The following is a 17,696-nucleotide window of genomic DNA, read 5'->3' on the forward strand; positions in this document are numbered from 1 at the left end:
GCCCTCAAGCTTCAGAGCCGTCGGGGTGGTGAGAAGCACAGTGTACGGTCCCTCAAACCGCGGCTGGAGGCAGTCTTTCCGGACAAACTTCTTCACATACACTAGATCGCCTGGGGTGAAATCATGTACTGCATCACCTGTAGATTCTGGGAGAGAAGCAGATACTGGAGAGCGGGTGTTAGTCAATTCTCTAGACAAGGCAATCACAAATTTTACCACTCTATCATGTGTTTCAGACAACTCTTGGGGCCTAATCTCTCCTATCTTGGGTGGGGTCCCAAACAAAATTTTTATAGGTAGTCAGCCCATGTTTGGCCTGAGGAGTGTGTGTGATATGATACAATACTATGGGGAGTAGGTCGGGCCAGGGGAGGGGATGATCTTGGGTCATTTTCAAGAGCTGGGTCTTGAGTGTGGAATTCATTCTCTCCACTTTGCCTGAACTGGCAGGATGGTATGGAGCGTGGAGGCCCAAATCTGTTCCCAACATGTTCCAGAGTTCTTTGTAGATATTTGCTGTGAAAGCTGGTCCTTGATCCGATTCTATGACTTGGGGAACTCCAAATCTGTAGGCAATTTCGGTGATCAGTTTCTTGGCTGTGACTTTAGCAGTCATGTTGACAACCGGGTAGGCCTCGGGCCAGGCTGAGAACATATCCACGGCTACCAAAACGTACTCCTATTTTCCTGCTTTAGGCATTTGGATATGGTCGACTTGTATTCTCTGCCAAGGGTAGTCTGGTTTAGCCAGGTGTTGGAGAGGGACCCGTGCCGTACACGTTGGGTTTCAGGTAGCGCAGACAGAGCAGGATTTTGAGTACGCACTCACAGTGGAAGAGATTCCGGGTGCAAAGTACAGTTTCTTGATACATGCCAAGGCTTGATTCTTTCCTCTGTGTGTAGGCCCGTGAGCCCATGCTGCCACAGCTGAGTACATGCGTCTAGGCAAGCAAGGCTTCCCATCCACTTGGTAAAGAGTCGAGTTGACCTTTGAATCTTTGCGACCTGCCAGCACGGCTCCTGCCGATTTCCATTGCTTGACTTCTTCAGTGGGGGTCTTCCTTTGTTCCTCACACAATTTTTCTTCAGGCATCCTGACCCCCCTGGATTCCACTCGTGTCTCCGCTGGACTTGTATGGTCTTCCGCCAGCTGTTCTTTGGCTCTTTGCTCTAGTGAGCGCCACAGCTACGGTTTGCAGGGTTTCCCCCATCCCTTCTTCCTTTTCCTGCCACTTTGATGACACATTCTCCACTGCTGCAGTCTTGGCTGCTTGGTCAGCTAGGTGGTTGCCCCTGGCTTCCCTGGAATCTAGTCTTCCATGAGCCTTGACCTTGATAACAGCAACCTGAATGGGTAGTTCCAGGGCCTTCATTAGGGCCTTAATCCATGAGACATGTTTCACTGGTGTACCTGCAGCTGTGATGAATCCTCTAGACTTCCACAAGAGTCCAGAATCATTGCAAATTCCATGTCCATACCTGGAATCGGTATATATATATATATTCGCCTTTGTTCCTGCTGCCAGGTGGCAGGCCTCTGTGAGAGCCACAAGTTCAGCTTCTTGTGCAGACATGTATGGTGGTAGAGCTTCAGCCTTGAGGACTGTTAGGTCCGTTGTGACAGCATATCCCGTATGGAACTTCCCTTGAGGGTCTGCGAGCGGATGTGCCACCATATTCTCTGGAGCAGAAGTCTCTTCCTGCAAAATTTTTATACAATCATGAGGTTCCACCAATGGACCTTCACCCTCTTCACCTTCCCCCCTAGAAGGTGGAAGCAAAGTGGCAGGATTGATAGTCAGACATCTGGTAAATGTTATATTGGAGGGCAACAATAGGGAACACTGCAGCCGCAGGTGTCTTTGGTTGGTTAGATGTTTGTTGCAGAACAGCTGAGAGATCATGGCCGGCCTGTATAACTAGATCATGTCCAAGGACGATATCAGCTGACTTGTCAAGGAGGATGTGAGCAGCGTGGACCGCCTTAAGGCACGTGGGGGCAGTTCGGGCGACAGGGTCCAGGCGGGCTGAGTAGTAGCCCAAAGGCCGATACTTATGATCATAGCGTTGTGCTAGAACTCCAGAGGCATGACCTTCCGATTCCGAGACAAAAAGGTGAAATGGCTGAGTATAGTCTGGTAAGCCCAAGGCCGGGGCAGAGACAACAGCCTGTTTAAGGCGGTCAAAACATAGTCTGTGTTGATGAGAAACACGTGGATCTTCAGCATGAAGCCAAACTGAGCCTTCATTCTTGAGACAGTCGTACAGAGGTTGCATGAGCTTTGAGGCATCAGGGATCCATTGCCTGCAGTAAGTGATGAGGCCAAGGAAAGTCTGCATAGCGGAATAGGTGGTTGGGAAGGTGATATCCATGATGGCTTGTTTTCTTTCTTCAGTCAGATATCTAGCACCTTGTGATATACAATGTCCGAGGAAAATGACCTTGGGCAGACACCATTGGACTTCGCCTTTCGAGACTTTACAGTTAGCTGAGTGAAGAAACCAGAGAAGGGATACTGACATCTCTGGCAAATTTTCTTCAGTGCCACAGAGTAAAAGATCATCCACATACTGTAGAAGGGTGACCTGAGGGTTCTCTTGAACCCATGGCTCCAGAATAGACTTCATAGAATGAGTGAATTGGTTAGGAGAGTTCTGGGCTCTTTGCGGAGTCCTGGTCCATGTAAGCTGTGCTCCTTGAAAGGTGAAGGCAAAAAGAAACCACGAATCTTCATGTAAGGGTATACTGAAGAAGGCGTTGGCCAGATCTAACACCGTAAACAAGGTGGCCGTTGGAGGCACCTGAGACAAGAGGGTGTTTGGGTTGGGTACCACTGGAGTTTCTAAAATGGTAGCTGCATTGACGGCTCTGAGATCCTGAACCAACCGGTATCCTGGAGGCTCTCCCGGAACGGTTTTCTTTTTTACAGGAAAGAGGGGTGTATTGCATGGAGATACACATCTGACAAGGACTCCTGATTCCAGGAGCGAAGCGATTTGGGTACCCAAGCTTTGTTCTTGTGCAGCCTTGAGGGGGTATTGTGGGTACCTGTGTCCAGGCTTGAGGTGTACTCGGACCGGGGGAACCTGCAGGAGGCCGACGTCCTCTGGCCCACTGGACCACAGAGAGTGAGGTAGTATGGTCATCATCATGAGAGGGAAGGCTTTAAGAACACAGCGGTCTTCAGTCCCTTGTTCGGAATGAGGGTCCCGCAAAAGAAGCTCCATACCATGGTTTCCGAAGGTAATTGTTGCCTTCATCTGCTCTAAGAGATCGGCTCCCAACAGATTGACAGGGCAAGTTTCAGAGACCAAGAATCTTGTGAGTACTCCGGTGAACGGTCCTGCAGACACAGGGACTGTGAGTGGAGAAGAAATATGTTGGCCTTCCACCCCAACACAGGTGAGGGTATCCGATGATAGGGATACAGAAGGAGGGAGCTGTGCAGAGGAAATGACAGATGTGGCCGCCCCAGTGTCCACCAGGAACTCCAGTGGTTGATGGTCCACCTGTAAAGTGACAGTCCCACAGGCGGCCGTGAGATGCGTAGCCGGGAAAGTGGACACTGGTTGACCGAGCCGTCATTGGCGTGGATGAGATGGTTCACGAGAAGGTCCATGGTTGTGTGGACCATCATGAAATGAGCGGTCATGGTACTGTCTGCGGGTTGGACAGTCTCTGAGAATGTGATTAGGGTTACCACACTCCCAACACAACATTCGTCCTTCAGAATCACGAGATTGTCTTCTGTTTCTAGATGATCCCTTGTCATCTCTTCTGTCTTGTTTTCTATATGTGGGAGGAGTATCATCACCTATGCCTTTAACCATTACCCACTTGATTCCATGTTGGTTGCCAGGGGGTGGGTAGCTTTCTTGAGCTTGATATACCATGGCAGAAGCGGCTTTCTTCTTTGGCTTAGTATCCTTTTTCATTTTTAGCATTGATTTTTGGAAAGCTTTAACGATGTCCACCGCGTCGTTGAAGGAAGAAGAACGAATCTCGGGCCGTACTCTCAGGACTTCATCTCTGAGAGCGTCTTGTAGGCCATCTACTAGGGCCTGAACCAACAGGGCGGCCTGCGTCTTGACGTGAGGACTGTATCCGAGATCCTTAAAATGCATGCTGAGTCTTGCAGCATATCTTTCCACTGATTCATCAGGGTCTTGTTGAACATCTTGTACAGACCCAGCTTGATCTGACAAGCGATCTTGAGCCCAGACTTTTAACTGTTTCATGTATTCTAGGCCGGATTCATACGTACTAAGGGATCCTGCTTTTGTGGAATCCATGGCCTTTTGAAAGCTCTCCGTTTTCGGCTAAGTGAGCCTGGCATTCTGCAGCCAGAGTAGAACCAGCAGCAAGGGAAATTTTGTGAGCCAATCCTCCAACATGGCTCATACAGGTGTTTGCAGGGTTGACTATGGCCCCCACCCGATGTGTAAGGATGTCACCATAGCCTATTGACAGAGTGACAGGGCGTCCTGATGGGTCTACTAGATTACGGGAGCGGCAGGGGTCCCAAACTTCTGAGAGGCTGGGGGGTGGTGTTCTTTCAGCAGTTGCTTGGAGCAAGGGCCGGAGTACGGGTAATGGATATGGGGTGGAGGATGCCATAGGAGACGTATGGGGTAAAGGAGGGGGGGCTGGAGTATCTTGAGCCCATCCCTCATCTGGCTCCGTATCGTCTTGAGTAACAGTATGTTGGCGGAGGGAGAGCAGTCTGGCCTGAAATTCTGGGGAGTTGAGGAGGATATCCCCAGGGTTGTGAGTGACTCCCATAGGAAACAGGGGAAGCGTCTCAGCATCGTGGACTGGAGCAGAGGGTGTCACATTAGTTTCAGATGGGTGCTCTGGGACTGCGGGCTTTTCCACCTGTGCTGGTGGCTGGTAATATGCACCGGACGGATGTAGTAGTGGATATAGGCCGGATTGGGGCTTTCCGGGCCTCCCACAACAAGTAAGAGGTGTAGCAAGATGGCCGTTGGAGGGAGGAGGTGGAGTGGGATTGTTCTTGGAGGCAGGCTGGGCATCGTGCCATGGGCGGCCCGCCCCAGAGACACAGCAGAACTCCACCCAGGGTGGGTTTTGCTCTCCACACCCCCGACACGTCCACTCCTCCGGTGATTTGTTGTTGGTACCATTATAGGGCGGTGGCTGAGGGCTCGGTGTAGTGACAGGCATCAAAGGTGCAACGGCCATTTTGGGGGCACATAACAAATCACATTCTGCAGCTTTCATGTATCCGAACAAAGGCTCGGCATTCTCTGTTCCCCCCTGCACCATCTACTCTAAAATGTGTCTGAGCCTGGTGCAGGAGTCCTAAATCACTCAACTTTCCCTTTCTCTGTGTAACACATTCTTTCTACACTGAAAGTTAAAGCCTGCCTGTACTGGATAAGCTTATCATGTTATACAAATTCCTAACATTCTTCTTGCCTTCCCGTAACTCCACTAATTGGCTTAACTCCTACAGCAGCATTCCACAACTTACGAGATCTTTCAAATTTGAATATACGCAACATTTTCTTATAGAATGCAATGATCTGTCGCGACTCAGATCACTGGTGCAGTCCACAGGTCGCCACTCCTCAGTGTAGAGCACACCTCAATACACTGATGAGATAGAGAGACACCTCAATCTAACTCCTTTCCTAGCCTTGAATGGCGACTTTACAGTGCGACTCACCACGGCACCCTGACTACAGGTCACCACCCGTCAGTGTAGAGACACCTCAATACACTGATAAGATAGAGAGACACCTCAATCTATCTCCTTTCCTACCACGGCACCACCCGACAGTGTAGAGACACCTCAATACACTGTTGAGATAGAGAGACACCTCGATCTATCTCCTTTCCTACCACGGCACCACCCGACAGTGTAGAGACACCTCAATACACTGTTTCCTAACCTTGACTTTACAGCAGTCTCTGTGTTAGACGAAGAGCACTCCTCAATTCGTCACAGATTCTTTCTCCCTTACACTACAATTCAGGAATGCTTTGAAACCTCGACTATCAGTTACGGGAGGCAGCTATCTAAGAAAAGTACAGTGACCGGGGGAGGAGGAGGTGGTGTGCACACGAGCACGCGCAGGCATGCGACGTCACTCGATTTAACACTTGCTGGTTCAGGACGTGGTGCGGGACGCCTAAGGTCTCACCACTCGACCGGTCACCCACCCAGATCCAACCTGACAACCCAACAGGAACCGCTGCGGCTGACACACAGGCAAGTGAGACATATAAAATACATCTCAACTTACCGTGTTCGATGGAGGTTGATCAGGCCTCAAATTCAGCCACCGCGGTCACCACCAGGGAAATCAGCAATATGGGTCCGGGAGGGCGGCGTACCGCTAGCCGCGCCGCACGTTGAGCGCCATTTGTGGGGGTCGTGATGACATTCCACTCATCCTCCAGTCACTCCAAATTCAAACTATGAGCATGGGTCAACCATTCAAAGAATGAGTCAGACAACAAGCTGGTTCAAACTCAGAGCACGCTCAGAAGGCTACTACAGACAACGTACTCAGCAATGTTCTGTGTTTATTCCTACATACACAAACCTAAATACACTACATAATGGGGAGGGGATAGGGGTTGTCCGGGGCGGGGTAAGCCATGAAAGTCCAGTGTCTGGCCACTCCTGATTGGTCCACATCTCCTTATCTCAGTCTCTGGGCAGATATTGCAGCCCTCAGCTTATAATCTTGTTTCGTTTCTCTGAAATAAATCTTGGCAACACTGGAACTGTCTTAGTTTAAGTTTCGATTTGAGTAATATGTAGCAAGGAAAGCTTATTGTTATATGACACAAAATGGTGGTTAGTACATTAGCAAAAAAGCGTATAAAAGTTACAAAAATATATATATATTCTCTTTAACCCCGACAGGGGCTGCCGGCTAAGGCCTCAGGCGGGGAGGAGGAGGCTGCCGGCTAAGGCCTCAGGTGGGGAGGAGGGGGCTGCCGGCTGATGCCTCAGGCGGGGAGGAGGAGGCTGCCGGCTAATGCCTCAGGTGGGGAGGAGGAGGCTGCCGGCTAAGGCCTCAGGTGGGGAGGAGGAGGCTGCCGGCTGATGCCTCAGGCGGGGAGGAGGAGGCTGCCGGCTAATGCCTCAGGCGGGGAGGAGGAGGCTGCCGGTTAATGCCTCAGGCGGGGAGGAGGAGGCTGCCGGCTAATGCCTCAGGCGGGGAGGAGGGGGCTGCCGGCTAATGCCTCAGGCGGGGAGGAGGGGGCTGCCGGCTAATGCCTCAGGCGGGGAGGAGGAGGCTGCCGGCTGATGCCTCAGGCGGGGAGGATGAGGCTGCCGGCTGATGCCTCAGGCGGGGAGAAGGGGGCTGCCGGCTAAGGCATCAGGCGGGGAGGAGGCTGCCGGACGGCACACACTTCCTGTGCTGATGCTCTCTCTTCTCCGCAGAGCGCTCTTCATCCGCCCCTTTATGTTACTCCTGGATGAGCCGACCAATCACCTGGACCTGGAGGCGTGTGTGTGGCTGGAGGAGGAGCTGAAGTCGTGAGTATCAACCTACCACCCTGCAGGGGGGCCACACGGTGCTGGGGGCCGCAGACCAGATGGATTCTTGGGCGTGATGACGGGTAGTTGTGATGGGAGGTGTCAGGTGCCACGCGCGTTGGACGGGCCCGGTGTCACGGGCGGTCTGCGATCAGCACTTTCTCACCGTCGCCTTCTCTTCTAGTTTCCGCAGAATCCTCGTCCTTGTGTCGCACTCTCAGGATTTCCTGAACGGAGTCTGTACAAACATCATCCATCTGCACAACCGTAAGCTGAAGTACTACACGGTGAGTGCGCGCCGCGCTTTGTGCTCTGTGGTCTGGCACTCTGCGGTCTGTGGCGCCGTGAGCTCTGCGCTCTGTCCCGCGCGCTCTGTCCCGCGCGCTCTGTCCCGCGCGCTCTGTCCCTCGCGCGCTCTGTCCCTCGCGCGCTCTGTCCCTCGCGCCCTCTGTCCCTCGCGCCCTCTGTCCCTCGCGCCCTCTGTCCCTCGCGCCCTCTGTCCCTCGCGCCCTCTGTCCCTCGCGCCCTCTGTCCCTCGCGCCCTCTGTCCCTCGCGCCCTCTGTCCCTCGCGCCCTCTGTCCCTCGCGCCCTCTGTCCCTCGCGCCCTCTGTCCCTCGCGCCCTCTGTCCCTCGCGCCCTCTGTCCCTCGCGCCCTCTGTCCCTCGCGCCCTCTGTCCCTCGCGCCCTCTGTCCCTCGCGCCCTCTGTCCCGCGCGCCCTCTGTCCCGCGCGCCCTCTGTCCCTCGCGCCCTCTGTCCCTCGCGCCCTCTGTCCCGCGCGCCCTCTGTCCCGCGCGCCCTCTGTCCCGCGCGCCCTCTGTCCCGCGCGCCCTCTGTCCCGCGCGCCCTCTGTCCCGCGCGCCCTCTGTCCCGCGCGCCCTCTGTCTCGCGCGCCCTCTGTCTCGCGCGCTCACCTCCTCCTCCTCCTCCCTGCAGGGGAATTACGATCAGTACGTGAAGACGCGGCTGGAGCTGGAGGAGAATCAGATGAAGAGATTCAACTGGGAGCAGGATCAGATCGCTCACATGAAGGTGCGTGCTGGAGGCGGAGCCTGTGTCCGGAGGGGGTCCCTGTATTCGAGGGGAGGGCCTCTATACAGGGGTGGGGGGCTGTGTGACATCAGAGTTGTGACTCTGGACTTCGTCTTCCCCGTGCAGAATTACATCGCTCGCTTCGGACACGGCAGCGCTAAGTTGGCTCGTCAGGCGCAGAGCAAAGAGAAGACGCTGCAGAAGATGATGTCATCAGGACTGACGGAGCGAGTGGTCACTGACAAGGTGATGGTGGTGGGGGGTGCTGGCCCTTCTTGTCTCTGCCTCGTGCTCAGTCAGTATAAGAGCCACCGCCATTATCCATCTGATGCATGATGGGGCACGGTCTCGGGGTGTTGAGGGCGGCCCTGCCCCCGCGGCGTCTTCATTGGCTCTTTGTATTTCAGACGCTGTCGTTCTATTTCCCGTCCTGTGGGAAGATCCCGCCGCCGGTGATCATGGTGCAGAACGTCAGCTTCCGCTACACTGCGGACGGGGTAAGGAGCAGACCTGACACCTGAGCGCCATCAGGATGCCCCATGTGTAACGCCCATCTCTCTCCACCATTCAGCCCCTCATCTACAAGAACCTGGAGTTTGGAATAGACCTGGACACCAGAGTGGCCCTTGTGGGGCCAAATGGAGCCGGAAAATCCACCTTATTAAAGCTGCTGACGGGGGAGGTGAGGCGCATGTCCACCCTGTGTCTACTCCCCGCCTCGTCCTCGCCGCTCCCCCTCTCTCCTCTTTGTCGGACTCGTCCTCGCCGCTCCCCCTCTCTCCTCTTTGTCGGACTCGTCCTCGCCGCTCCCCCTCTCTCCTCTTTGTCGGACTAGTCCTCGCCGCTCCCCCTCTCTCCTCTTTGTCGGACTTGTCCACGCCGCTCCCCCTCTCTCCTCTTTGTCGGACTCGTCCTCGCCGGTCCCCCTCTCTCCTCTTTGTCGGACTCGTCCTCGCCGGTCCCCCTCTCTCCTCTTTGTCGGACTCGTCCTCGCCTGTCCCCTCTCTCCTCTTTGTCGGACTTCGTCCTCACCGGTCCCCCTCTCTCCTCTTTGTCGGACTTCGTCCTCGCCGCTCCCCCTCTCTCCTCTTTGTCGGACTTCATCCTCGCCGCTCCCCCTCTCTCCTCTTTGTCGCGCTCGTCCACGCCGCTCCCCCTCTCTCCTCTTTGTCGGACTTCGTCCTCGCCGGTCCCCCTCTCTCCTCTTTGTCGGACTCGTCCTCGCCTGTCCCCTCTCTCCTCTTTGTCGGACTTCGTCCTCGCCGGTCCCCCTCTCTCCTCTTTGTCGGACTTCATCCTCGCCTGTCCCCTCTCTCCTCTTTGTCGCGCTCGTCCACGCCGCTCCCCCTCTCTCCTCTTTGTCGGACTCGTCCACGCCGCTCCCCCTCTCTCCTCTTTGTCGGACTTCGTCCTCGCCGGTCCCCCTCTCTCCTCTTTGTCGGACTCGTCCTCGCCTGTCCCCTCTCTCCTCTTTGTCGGACTTCGTCCTCACCGGTCCCCCTCTCTCCTCTTTGTCGGACTTCGTCCTCGCCGCTCCCCCTCTCTCCTCTTTGTCGGACTTCGTCCTCGCCGCTCCCCCTCTCTCCTCTTTGTCGGACTTCATCCTCGCCGCTCCCCCTCTCTCCTCTTTGTCGCGCTCGTCCACGCCGCTCCCCCTCTCTCCTCTTTGTCGGACTCAGTCCTCGCCGGTCCCCCTCTCTCCTCTTTGTCGGACTCGTCCTCGCCTGTCCCCTCTCTCCTCTTTGTCGGACTTCGTCCTCACCGGTCCCCCTCTCTCCTCTTTGTCGGACTTCGTCCTCGCCGCTCCCCCTCTCTCCTCTTTGTCGGACTTCATCCTCGCCGCTCCCCCTCTCTCCTCTTTGTCGCGCTCGTCCACGCCGCTCCCCCTCTCTCCTCTTTGTCGGACTCGTCCTCGCCGCTCCCCCTCTCTCCTCTTTGTCGGACTCGTCCTCGCCGCTCCCCCTCTCTCCTCTTTGTCGGGCTCGTCCTCGCCGCTCCCCCTCTCTCCTCTTTGTCGGGCTCGTCCTCGCCGCTCCCCCTCTCTCCTCTTTGTCGGGCTCGTCCTCGCCGCTCCCCCTCTCTCCTCTTTGTCGGGCTCGTCCTCGCCGCTCCCCCTCTCTCCTCTTTGTCGGGCTCGTCCTCGCATGTCCCCTCTCTCCTCTTTATCGGACTTCGTCCTCACCGGTCCCCCTCTCTCCTCTTTGTCGGACTTCATCCTCGCCGCTCCCCCTCTCTCCTCTTTGTCGCGCTCGTCCACGCCGCTCCCCCTCTCTCCTCTTTGTCGGGCTCGTCCTCGCCGCTCCCCCTCTCTCCTCTTTGTCGGGCTCGTCCTCGCCGCTCCCCCTCTCTCCTCTTTGTCGGGCTCGTCCTCGCCGCTCCCCCTCTCTCCTCTTTGTCGGGCTCGTCCTCGCCGCTCCCCCTCTCTCCTCTTTGTCGGGCTCGTCCTCGCCGCTCCCCCTCTCTCCTCTTTGTCGGGCTCGTCCTCGCCGCTCCCCCTCTCTCCTCTTTGTCGGGCTCGTCCTCGCCGCTCCCCCTCTCTCCTCTTTGTCGGGCTCGTCCTCGCCGCTCCCCCTCTCTCCTCTTTGTCGGGCTCGTCCTCGCCGCTCCCCCTCTCTCCTCTTTGTCGGGCTCGTGCTCGCCGCTCCCCCTCTCTCCTCTTTGTCGGGCTCGTGCTCGCCGCTCCCCCTCTCTCCTCTTTGTCGGACTCGTCCTCGCCTGTCCCCTCTCTCCTCTTTGTCGGACTTCGTCCTCACCGGTCCCCCTCTCTCCTCTTTGTCGGACTTCGTCCTCGCCACTCCCCCTCTCTCCTCTTTGTCGGACTTCATCCTCGCCGCTCCCCCTCTCTCCTCTTTGTCGCGCTCGTCCACGCCGCTCCCCCTCTCTCCTCTTTGTCGGACTTCGTCCTCGCCGCTCCCCCTCTCTCCTCTTTGTCGGACTTCGTCCTCGCCGGTCCCCCTCTCTCCTCTTTGTCGGACTCGTCCTCGCCTGTCCCCTCTCTCCTCTTTGTCGGACTTCGTCCTCGCCGGTCCCCCTCTCTCCTCTTTGTCGGACTTCATCCTCGCCTGTCCCCTCTCTCCTCTTTGTCGGACTTCATCCTCGCCGCTCCCCCTCTCTCCTCTTTGTCGCGCTCGTCCACGCCGCTCCCCCTCTCTCCTCTTTGTCGGACTTCGTCCTCGCCGGTCCCCCTCTCTCCTCTTTGTCGGACTCGTCCTCGCCTGTCCCCTCTCTCCTCTTTGTCGGACTTCGTCCTCACCGGTCCCCCTCTCTCCTCTTTGTCGGACTTCGTCCTCACCGGTCCCCCTCTCTCCTCTTTGTCGGACTTCGTCCTCGCCGCTCCCCCTCTCTCCTCTTTGTCGGACTTCGTCCTCGCCGCTCTCCCTCTCTCCTCTTTGTTGGACTCGTCCTCGCCGCTCCCCCTCTCTCCTCTTCATCCTTTTTGATCCCCTCTCCCTTTGTCGGTGCAGCTTCTGCCATCAGACGGGATGATAAGGAAACATTCTCATGTGAAGATCGGCCGCTATCACCAGCACCTGACGGAGCAGCTGGAGCTCGACCTCTCCCCCCTGGAGTACATGATGAAGTGCTACCCCGAGATCAAGGAGAAGGAGGAGATGAGGAAGATCATCGGCCGCTATGGCCTGACGGGGAAACAGCAGGTACGGGAGGCGGAGCCAGGGCGAGGGCGGAGCCAGGGCATAGACCACAGCTGTCAGATTATAAGAGGGTCTTATCAGTCACATATGATGTCATGTTTGGAGCATATATCAGCCTCTTATAACAGTCGAGTACTAATACAACCTCCAGACATTACATCACATTTACCCCTCCCTTCTCTGGCGCGCACCTCCAGCGTCTCCCCTCGACCCCGGCGTGCGTCCACCTTCGACATCTGCCCTCGCCTCAAGCGCCAGCCCCTCGCGCCTCCCGGCGTCTGCCCCTCGCGCCTCCCGGCGTCTGCCCCTCGCGCCTCCCGGCATCTGCCCCTCGCGCCTCCCGGCATCTGCCCCTCGCGCCTCCCGGCGTCTGCCCTTCCCGGCGTCTGCCCCTCACGCCTCCCGCCTCCCGTGTCTGCCCCTCGCGCCTCCCGCCTCCCGTGTCTGCCCCTCGCGCCTCCCGGCGTCTGCCCCTCGCGCCTCCCGGCGTCTGCCCCTCGCGCCTCCCGGCATCTGCCCCTCGCGCCTCCCGGCATCTGCCCGTCGCGCCTCCCGGCGTCTGCCCTTCCCGGCGTCTGCCCCTCGCGCCTCCCGCCTTCGGCGTCTGCCCCTCGCGCCTCCCGGCGTCTGCCCCTCCCGGCATCTGCCCCTCGCGCCTCCTGCCCCTCGCGCCTCCCGCCTTCGGCGTCTGCCCCTCGCGCCTCCCGGCGTCTGCCCCTCGCGCCTCCCGGCATCTGCCCCTCGCGCCTCCCCGGCGTCTGCCCCTCGCGCCTCCCCGGCGTATGCCTCTCGGCGTCTGCCCCTCGCGCCTCCCGGCGTCTGCCCCTCGCGCCTCCCGGCGTCTGCCCCTCGCGCCTCCCGGCTTCTGCCCCTCGCGCTTCTCGCCCTCTCGCCTTCGCCGTCTGCCCCTCGCGCTTCTCGCCTTCGCCGTCTGCCCCTCGCGCTTCTCGCCTTCGCCGTCTGCCCCTCGCGCTTCTCGCCTTCCGGCGTCTGCCCCTCGCGCCTCCCGGCGTCTGCCCCTTTCGCCGTCTGCCCCTCCCGCCTCCGCCGTCTGCCCCTCGCGTTTCTCACCCTCGCGCCTCCCGGCATCTGCCCCTCGCGCCTCCCGCCTTCGCCGTCTGCTTCTCGCTGTCGCGCCTCCGCCGTCTGCCCCTCGCGCCTCCCGCCTTCGCCGTCTGCCCCTCGCGCTTCTCGGCCTCCCGCCTTCGCGACTCCGCCGTCTGCCCCTCGCGCTTCTCGCGCCTCCCGCCTTCGCCGTCTGCCCCTCGCGCTTCTCGCCCTCGCGCCTCCCGGCGTCTGCCCCTCGCGCCTCTCGCCTTCGCCGTCTGCCCCTTGCGCTTCTCGCTGTCGCGCCTCCGCTGTCTGCCCCTCGCGCCTCCCGCCCTCGCGCCTCCCGGCGTCTGCCCCTCCCGCCTTCGCCGTCTGCCCCTCGCGCTTCTCGCCCTCCCGCCTTCGCCGTCTGCCCCTCGCGCTTCTCGCTGTCGCGCCTCCGCTGTCTGCCCCTCGCGCCTCCCGCCTTCGCCGTCTGCCCCTCGCGCCTCCCGCCTTCGCGCCTCCGCTGTTTGCCCCTCGCGCTTCTCGCTCTCGCGCCTCCCGGCGTCTGCCCCTCGCACCTTCGCCGTCTGCCCCTCGCGCCTCCCGCCTCCTGCCTTCGCCGTCTGCCCCTCGCGCTTCTCGCTGTCGCGCCTCCGCTGTCTGCCCCTCGCGCCTTCGCGCCTCCGCTGTCTGCCCCTCGCGCTTCTCGCTCTCGCGCCTCCTGGCGTCTGCCCCTCGCGCCTTCTGCCCCTCGCGCCTTCGCCGTCTGCCCCTCGCGCCTCCGCCCCTCTCTGCCTGCTGAGGTGACGCCCTTCTCTTCCCAGGTCAGCCCCATCCGTAATCTGTCGGACGGGCAGAAGTGCCGCGTCTGCTTTGCCTGGCTGGCCTGGCAGAATCCACACATGCTGTTCTTGGATGAGCCCACCAATCATCTGGACATTGAGACCATCGACGCGCTGGCCGACGCCATCAATGACTTTGAAGGAGGAATGATGCTGGTGAGCCACGACTTCCGGCTGATCCAGCAGGTGAGAGATCGTTCACAGACGTGTGGCGTTTTCCATGGAGCCTGCAGGTTGCTGATGGCTTGTGTTTAATGGCAGGTGGCTCAGGAGATTTGGGTGTGTGAGAAGCAAGCGGTCACCAAGTGGACCGGAGACATCTTATCCTACAAACATCATCTGAAGTCGAGACTAAATGAAGACGAGCCACAACGAAAGGCCAACTGAGGGAAAGATGATCTGCGTCCATGGAGTCAGAGAAGCCTATGGGAAATAAAAGCGTACCATAGTCATCAGCAGCAGATTGATGTGTGCACCGCTCCGTACCGCCGCCCCGACATTGCTGTACAAGGACAGTCAGCCTTCACGGGCCATGGATAGCCTGCGGAGCCGGAGGCGTCGGGGCATCTGCACTCTGCTGCTTTCCTCATTTATCAGCAAATTTCTCTTTTTGTTTTATTTTTAAAAAAAAAAAAAAATTATTTATCTGTAATTGAAATGAATAAAGACAGAAACTGAACTGCTTCCTACATACAGAGCTTAATGTTGAGGTGAGTCCGAGGAAAACATCAGCTGACGCTGGAGCCATGACTGTTGTAGATGACGACGATGAAAGGGAACATTTTCCCATTGATTATCCCCATCAGACCGAGTCATTGCCTTAGACCTAAGCTGGGCCCCATTATTATGGTGTTCTGCAATGGTGCACGGTTAGCAATATCATCATTGAGTAGGAATGTTCTTGAGGCAGGATCAGCTGCAGGTGACCAGACGTACCGAGAGATTTCCACCCATCTCCCTGGGAAATACACTTTCAATTGGCGAACGTCTGTATAATCTTCTAAATATTCTTTTTGTTTTCCATAAAACCATTTACTAATTTATTAATTATGACAACATTCTTTATCGTGTAAAAAGGGTGAAAGTGAATAGACAGGGGTGATAACAGTTATATACTGAATGTACCCGGTGTATACTGTCCTATCCTCTGCTCATCTATACAGATCACTGGTGTGGAGGATATAGATGATGAGACATATATACTGAATGTACCCGGTGTATACTGTCCTATCCTCTGCTCATCTATACAGATCACTGGTGTGGAGGATATAGATGATGAGACATATATACTGAATGTACCCGGTGTATACTGTCCTATCCTCTGCTCATCTATACAGGTCACTGGTGTGGAGGATATAGATGATGAGACATATATACTGAATGTACCCGGTGTATACTGTCCTATCCTCTGCTCATCTATACAGGTCACTGGTGTGGGGGATATAGATGATGAGACATATATACTGAATGTACCCGGTGTATACTGTCCTATCCTCTGCTCATCTATACAGGTCACTGGTGTGGAGGATATAGATGATGAGACATATATACTGAATGTACCCGGTGTATACTGTCCTATCCTCTGTTCATCTATACAGGTCACTGGTGTGGAGGATATAGATGATGAGACATATATACTGAATGTACCCAGTGTATACTGTCCTATCCTCTGCTCATCTATACAGATCACTGGTGTGGAGGATATAGATGATGAGACATATATACTGAATGTACCCGGTGTATACTGTCCTATCCTCTGCTCATCTATACAGGTCACTGGTGTGGGGGATATAGATGATGAGACATATATACTGAATGTACCCGGTGTATACTGTCCTATCCTCTGCTCATCTATACAGGTCACTGGTGTGGAGGATATAGATGATGAGACATATATACTGAATGTACCCGGTGTATACTGTCCTATCCTCTGCTCATCTATACAGATCACTGGTGTGGAGGATATAGATGATGAGACATATATACTGAATGTACCCGGTGTATACTGTCCTATCCTCTGCTCATCTATACAGATCACTGGTGTGGAGGATATAGATGATGAGACATATATACTGAATGTACCCGGTGTATACTGTCCTATCCTCTGCTCATCTATACAGATCACTGGTGTGGAGGATATAGATGATGAGACATATATACTGAATGTACCCGGTGTATACTGTCCTATCCTCTGCTCATCTATACAGATCACTGGTGTGGAGGATATAGATGATGAGACATATATACTGAATGTACCCGGTGTATACTGTCCTATCCTCTGCTCATCTATACAGGTCACTGGTGTGGGGGATATAGATGATGAGACATATATACTGAATGTACCCGGTGTATACTGTCCTATCCTCTGCTCATCTATACAGATCACTGGTGTGGGAGATATAGATGATGAGACATATATACTGAATGTACCCGGTGTATACTGTCCTATCCTCTGCTCATCTATACAGGTCACTGGTGTGGAGGATATAGATGATGAGACATATATACTGAATGTACCCGGTGTATACTGTCCTATCCTCTGCTCATCTATACAGGTCACTGGTGTGGAGGATATAGATGATGAGACATATATACTGAATGTACCCGGTGTATACTGTCCTATCCTCTGCTCATCTATACAGATCACTGGTGTGGAGGATATAGATGATGAGACATATATACTGAATGTACCCGGTGTATACTGTCCTATCCTCTGCTCATCTATACAGATCACTGGTGTGGAGGATATAGATGATGAGACATATATACTGAATGTACCCGGTGTATACTGTCCTATCCTCTGCTCATCTATACAGATCACTGGTGTGGGAGATATAGATGATGAGACATATATACTGAATGTACCCGGTGTATACTGTCCTATCCTCTGCTCATCTATACAGGTCACTGGTGTGGAGGATATAGATGATGAGACATATATACTGAATGTACCCGGTGTATACTGTCCTATCCTCTGCTCATCTATACAGATCACTGGTGTGGAGGATATAGATGATGAGACATATATACTGAATGTACCCGGTGTATACTGTCCTATCCTCTGCTCATCTATACAGGTCACTGGTGTGGAGGATATAGATGATGAGACATATATACTGAATGTACCCGGTGTATACTGTCCTATCCTCTGCTCATCTATACAGATCACTGGTGTGGAGGATATAGATGATGAGACATATATACTGAATGTACCCGGTGTATACTGTCCTATCCTCTGCTCATCTATACAGATCACTGGTGTGGGGGATATAGATGATGAGACATATATACTGAATGTACCCGGTGTATACTGTCCTATCCTCTGCTCATCTATACAGATCACTGGTGTGGGGGATATAGATGATGAGACATATATACTGAATGTACCCGGTGTATACTGTCCTATCCTCTGCTCATCTATACAGGTCACTGGTGTGGAGGATATAGATGATGAGACATATATACTGAATGTACCCGGTATATACTGTCCTATCCTCTGCTCATCTATACAGATCACTGGTGTGGAGGATATAGATGATGAGACATATATACTGAATGTACCCAGTGTATACTGTCCTATCCTCTGCTCATCTATACAGGTCACTGGTGTGGAGG

The 17,696-nt window shown here is 55.5% G+C and overlaps 1 protein-coding gene across 1 annotated transcript in view; it reads left to right on the top strand.

Moving 5' to 3' along the window:
* Window positions 1-15,128, top strand: part of ABCF2 (ATP binding cassette subfamily F member 2) — a 33,197-nt gene extending 18,069 nt beyond the window's left edge. The window contains 9 exon segments of the mRNA XM_073676453.1: window positions 7,425-7,520; window positions 7,705-7,807; window positions 8,456-8,551; window positions 8,678-8,797; window positions 8,959-9,048; window positions 9,123-9,233; window positions 12,016-12,207; window positions 14,064-14,267; window positions 14,343-15,128. Of these exon segments, the coding sequence (XP_073532554.1) occupies window positions 7,425-7,520; window positions 7,705-7,807; window positions 8,456-8,551; window positions 8,678-8,797; window positions 8,959-9,048; window positions 9,123-9,233; window positions 12,016-12,207; window positions 14,064-14,267; window positions 14,343-14,468 (1,138 nt within the window). The 3' untranslated portion in view covers window positions 14,469-15,128.
* The last annotated feature ends 2,568 nt before the right edge of the window (window positions 15,129-17,696 follow it).

The sequence above is a fragment of the Phyllobates terribilis genome, unplaced genomic scaffold (assembly GCF_046119375.1).
Source record: "Phyllobates terribilis strain yellow unplaced genomic scaffold, ASM4611937v1 Scaffold_4__5_contigs__length_816908805, whole genome shotgun sequence".
NCBI classification, from domain to species: Eukaryota; Metazoa; Chordata; class Amphibia; order Anura; family Dendrobatidae; genus Phyllobates; species Phyllobates terribilis.